The sequence below is a fragment of the Carcharhinus amblyrhynchos genome, chromosome 1 (assembly GCF_965287045.1).
Source record: "Carcharhinus amblyrhynchos chromosome 1, sCarAmb.v2.hapA, whole genome shotgun sequence".
In the NCBI taxonomy this organism is placed as follows: Eukaryota; Metazoa; Chordata; class Chondrichthyes; order Carcharhiniformes; family Carcharhinidae; genus Carcharhinus; species Carcharhinus amblyrhynchos.
This window is the reverse complement of record NC_137324.1, coordinates 6,369,138-6,375,137: the sequence shown is the minus strand read 5'-3', so window position 1 is coordinate 6,375,137 and position 6,000 is coordinate 6,369,138. Positions and strand designations below refer to the sequence as shown.

General features: G+C 49.0%; 1 protein-coding gene across 2 annotated transcripts in view; it reads left to right on the top strand.

The window, feature by feature from the left end:
• hspa12b (heat shock protein 12B) overlaps positions 1-6,000 on the top strand; it is a 42,039-nt gene that overhangs the window by 13,964 nt on the left and 22,075 nt on the right. For both annotated transcript variants that reach the window (XM_080196868.1, XM_080196867.1), the window contains one exon: positions 3,514-3,600. In XM_080196868.1, the coding sequence (XP_080052994.1) occupies positions 3,514-3,600 (87 nt within the window). The remainder of the gene's footprint in view (positions 1-3,513; positions 3,601-6,000) is intronic.

The window sequence follows — 6,000 nt, the reverse complement described above, 5'->3', positions numbered from 1 at the left end:
ATGAGGCGGCGCTGATGAGGTATTTCTCCCACGCAGCCTATTCCCCAGGCACTGGACGTCAGCACATGTCCCAGATCCAAACAACATTCATCACTTCCAAAACTGCAGAGGATTATTTCCCTCCAGAGTAGACAGCGCACTCTCTTCCTTAATACCACCCAACGCTTCCCTAAATCCACACCCACTGCCCACTATCCACCCCCAACTCACCCCCCCCAATCCCCCTAAATGTCTCCTAATAATTTGACCCAATCCGGCAATCTCACTGTCTGTCCACTACCCACACGCATTCTCACTGAGTCCTCAACTCGGACAGTATAGAGGGAGCTTTACTCTGTATCTAACCCCGTGCTGTACCTGTCCTGGGAGTGTTTGATGGGGGACAGTGTAGAGGGAGCTTTACTCTGTATCTAACCCCGTGCTGTACCTGTCCTGGGAGTGTTTGATGGGGGACAGTGTAGAGGGAGCTTTACTCTGTATCTATCCCCGTGCTGTACCTGTCCTGGGAGTGTTTGATGGGGGAACAGTGTAGAGGGAGCTTTACTCTGTATCTAACCCCGTGCTGTACCTGTCCTGGGAGTGTTTGATGGGGGACAGTGTAGAGGGAGCTTTACTCTGTACCTAACCCTGTGCTGTACCTGTCCTGGGAGTGTTTGATGGGGACAGTGTAGAGGGAGCTTTACTCTGTACCTAACCCCGTGCTGCAGCTGTCCTGGGAGTGTTTGATGGGGGACAGTGTAGAGGGAGCTTTACTCTGTATCTAACCCCGTGCTGTACCTGTCCTGGGAGTGTTTGATGGGGACAGTGTAGAGGGAGCTTTACTCTGTATCTAACCCCGTGCTGTACCTGTCCTGGGAGTGTTTGATGGGGGACAGTGTAGAGGGAGCTTTACGCTGTATCTATCCCCGTGCTGTACCTGTCCTGGGAGTGTTTGATGGGGACAGTGTAGAGGGAGCTTTACTCTGTATCTAACCCCATGCTGTACCTGTCCTGGGAGTGTTTGATGGGGGACAGTGTAGAGGGAGCTTTACTCTGTATCTAACCTCGTGCTGTACCTGTCCTGGGATTGTTTGATGGGGGATAGTGTAGAGGGAGCTTTACTCTGTATCTAACCCCATGCTGTACCCGTCCTGGGAGTGTTTGATGGGGACAGTGTAGAACATAGAACATAGAACATTACAGCGCAGAACAGGCCCTTCGGCCCACGATGTTGCGCCGACCAGTTAAAAAACAATGACCCACTAATCTAAACCAATCCCTTTTCATCCATAAACCTATCCACAGATCTCTTAAACGCCCCCAAACTAGGCGCATTTACAACTGCAGCAGGCAGGGCATTCCAATCCCTCACCACCCTCTGGGTAAAGAACCTACCCCTGACATCCGTCCTATAACTACCCCCCCTTAATTTAAAGCCATGCCCCCTCGTGCTAGCTTTCTCCATCTGAGGAAAAAGGCTATCACTATCCACCCTATCTAAACCTCTAATCATCTTATATCTTTCAATAAGATCCCCTCTTAGCTGCCTTCTTTCTAGCGAAAACAACCCCAAATCCCTCAGTCTCTCCTCATAGGACTTCCCCTCCATACCAGGCAACATCCTGGTAAACCTCCTCTGCACCCTCTCCAAAGCCTCCACATCCTTCCTGTAATGTGGGGACCAGAACTGCACACAGTACTCCAAGTGCGGCCGCACCAGAGTTGTGTACAGTTGCAACATGACGCTACGACTCCTAAATTCAATCCCCCTACCAATAAACGCCAAGACACCATATGCCTTCTTAACAACCTTATCTACTTGATTCCCAACTTTCAGGGATCTATGTACACATACACCTAGATCCCTCTGTTCATCCACACTATTCAAAGTCCTCCCGTTAGCCTTATACTCAACACATCTGTTATTCCTACCAAAGTGACTTACCTCACACTTCTCCGCATTAAACTCCATCCGCCACCTCTCGGCCCAGCTCTGCAACCTATCTAAGTCTCCCTGCAGACTATGACACCCTTCCTCACTATCTACCACACTTCCGACTTTGGTGTCATCAGCAAATTTACTAATCCACCCAACTATACCCTCATCCAGATCATTTATAAAAATTACAAACAGCAGTGGCCCCAAAACAGATCCCTGAGGCACACCACTCGTAACCGAACTCCATGACGAATATTTACCATCAACCACCACCCTCTGTCTCCTATCTGCTAGCCAATTCCTGATCCAATTTCCTAGATTACCCTCAATCCCATACATCTGCATTTTCTGCAGAAGCCTACCATGGTGAACCTTATCAAACGCCTTACTAAAATCCATATATACCACATCAACTGCCTTACCCCCATCCACCTCTTTGGTCACTTTCTCAAAAAACTCAATAAGGTTAGTAAGGCACGACCTCCCCGCTACAAAACCATGCTGACTATCTCCAATCAATTCATTACTCTCCAAATAACTATAAATCCTATCCCTAATAATTTTTTCTAAAACCTTGCCCACAACAGAAGTAAGACTCACCGGTCTATAATTCCCGGGGAAGTCTCTGTTCCCCTTCTTAAACAATGGGACAACATTCGCTATCCTCCAATCTTCCGGTACTATACCAGAGACCAACGACGACCTGAAGATCAGAGCCAGAGGCTCTGCAATTACCTCTCTTGCCTCCCAGAGAATCCTAGGGTAAATCCCATCCGGACCAGGGGACTTATCTATTTTCAAACCCTCGAGAATATCCAGCACATCCCCCTTATCAACTGCAATACTGTCTATTTTACACCCCTGCAACCCAGTGTCCTCCTCAGCTATATCCATGTCCCCCTGCGTGAACACCGAAGAGAAATATTGGTTCAATGCCTCTCCAATCTCTTCCGGTTCCACACACAACTTCCCTCTACTGTCTGTAACTGGCCCTAATCTTGCCCTAACCAACCTTCTGTTCTTGACATATCTATAGAACGCCTTAGGATTCTCCTTAATCCTATCAGCCAAAGTCTTCTCATGTCCTCTTTTAGCCCTTCTTAACTCACTCTTCAACTCCCTCCTAGCCAATCTAAAGCTTTCTAATGCACTACCTGAGCCCTCAAGCCTCATCCGAACATAAGCCTCCTTTTTCTTTTTAACCAACAAACTTTACTAGAGGGAACTTTACTCTGTATCTAACCCCGTGCTGTACCTGTCCTGGGAGTGTTTGATGGGGGACAGTGTAGAGGGAGCTTTACTCTGTATCTAACCCCGTGCTGTACCTGTCTTGGGAGTGTTTGATGGGGGACAGTGTAGAGGGAGCTTTACTCTGTATCTAACCCTGTGCTGTACCTGTCCTGGGAGAGTTTGATGGGGACAGTGTAGAGGGAGCTTTACTCTGTATCTAACCCCGTGCTGTACCTGTCCTGGGAGTGTTTGATGGGGACAGTGTAGAGGGAGATGTTCTTTCTGTTTCAATCTTGTTGCCTATCCTGATTCCTGATGTTCCGGTCTCTCAGGGATTGGTTTGATTAGTTCTCTGTCTTTTCCAGCTCGGGAACAGCTCCGACGATCGAGGCACAGTCGGACCTTCCTGATGGAGAGTGGAGTCGGTGATCTGTGGGCGGAGATGGAGACAGGTACTGACCCGTGACCCTCACTTTTCTCCTCTTCGAACCCTTTGAACCATCCCTCTCTCCGAACCCCGCTCACCATCCCTCTCTCCGAACCCCGCTCACCATCCCTCTCTCCAAACCCCGCTCACCATCCCTCTCTCCGAACCCCTCTCACCATCCCTCTCTCCATACCCCTCTCACCATCTCTCTCTCCGAATCCTACTCTATCCCTCTCTCCGAACCCCGCTCACCATCCCTCTCTCCGATCCCTGCTCACCATCCCTCTCTCCGAACCCCTCTCACCATCCCTCTCTCCATACCCCTCTCACCATCTCTCTCTCCGAATCCTACTCTATCCCTCTCTCCATACCCCTCTCACCATCTCTCTCTCCGAATCCTACTCTATCCCTCTCTCCAACACTCACACCCAAGAGAATCACTGCCGGATTCTGACCAATAGGGTTTGCTGATTGACAAGCCCAATGTTGGATCCTCGCTGTCAGGGGATGGAGGGGGACGTTAACCCCACACAGAGCGAGGCCGTGGGGTTCTGGGGTTTAATGAGTCACTCAATGCAGGACCGATACCCACTGGAGAAGAAACGGGTTAAAGAGCGGTTTACTCTCTATCCTACCCCCTCTCTCTCTCTCTTTCACTCTCTATCACATTCTCTCTTTCACACAATGGAAGAGGGGATTGGCCTCCAGGCCCTTCTAGCCTGCCCCTCCATTCAATAAGATCATGGTGGATCCATGCCCGCCTCAGGAGATTTTCACAGTAACTTCATCGCAGTGTTAATGTAAGCCGACCTGTGACTAATAAATAAACTTTACTTTTCAGCTTCTTTTCCTCATAGCCTTCTATTCCTCAGCCTATCAAATATTATTCCTTTTGGAAATCTAATACACGACATCCACAGGTTCCCTTCCATCTCCCTGTTCCATCCTCAACGCATTCGAGCAAATTTGTCAGACATGATTTCCCTTTCATAAAATCATGTTGATTAGGTTTGAGTATATTCTACTTTCCTAAATTATCAGCTATTTCCTCTTTGATTATTGTCTGCAGCGTCTCACCAATAACAGACGTTAAACTAACTGGCCTATAGTTTCCTGCCTTCTGCTTTTCTTCCTTTTTGAACAAGGCCGTCACGTTGGCTGTTTTCCAATCTTACAAAGAACAAAGAACAACCCAGCACGGGAAACAGGCCCTTCGGCCCAACGAGCCCACGCCACCATCTTAACAAAGCATTTTCCTACACCTACCTTGACCCGTGTGTATGCGTATGGTACCCCCATTGGAAACCAGATTCAGGGGAAAATAGTTTAGGGACAATTTGTTACACCAATCAGCCTAATAGCACATCTTTGGGGTGTGGGAGGAAACCGGAGCACCCGGAGGAAACCCACGCAAGCACGGGGAGAATGCGCAAACTCCCACAGACACCGGCCCAAATCCATGTATCTGCACAGCAAACAGTGATAGTCACTGAGCTGTTGTGGTGCCCGTCTGCTGGTCCAGGATTAAGCACACACGACGACACGAAGTACTAGGCCACTCTCGAAGCATCCAAGAGCAGCCCACGCACGACCCACCGTGTGCATGCCCCTCGTTAGACAACAAGGTGGACTGACGCACCTGCAGATTAAAAGAGACAAAACATTAACATGTAATATTACATTTCCAGTATCATCCCGAGGCTCTGACCCTTTTTAATACTGTCTCCTATAACCCTCCATCCCTGTTTCACTCGTGTACCTATCTAAGTAAACCTTAAACAAGTCCAGCATGCCTGCCTCCACCACCTTACTTGGTAGCGCGTTCCATACCCCCACGACCCTCTGTGTGAAAAACCTCCCTCTAGCATCCAAATTACACTTCTCCCCCCTCACCCTTAGCTCGTGCCCCCTCGTGATATTTGTCTCCAATCTAGGAAAAAGCCTGCCACTGTTGACTCTATCTATACCCTTCATTATTTTATACTCCTGGAATTCTCCTGGAATTTAGCGAGTTCCAAAACATGTCACCCAATGGGCCACGCTGATTAAAACCCCACCATGCAGTTCATTGGGACCTGGTGACTTGTCTCTCTCTCTCTCTCTCTCTACTCTTGTATCCTGTTTACACTGGTTAGCACTGCGGCCTCACAGAGCCAGGGACCAGGGTTCGATTCCCGGCTTGGGTCACTGTCTGTGCGAAGTCTGCACGTTCCCCCGTGTCTGCGTGGGTTTCCCCGGGTGCTCCGGTTTCCTCCCACAGTCTGAAAGACGGGCTGGTTAGGGTGGATTGGCCGTGTTAAATTCTCCCTCAGTGTACCTGGACAGACGCCAGAGTGTGGCCACTGGGGGATTTTCACAGTAACTTCATTGCAGTGTTAATGTAAGTCTACTTGTGACACTAATAAAAACTTTTTAACTCATCCTG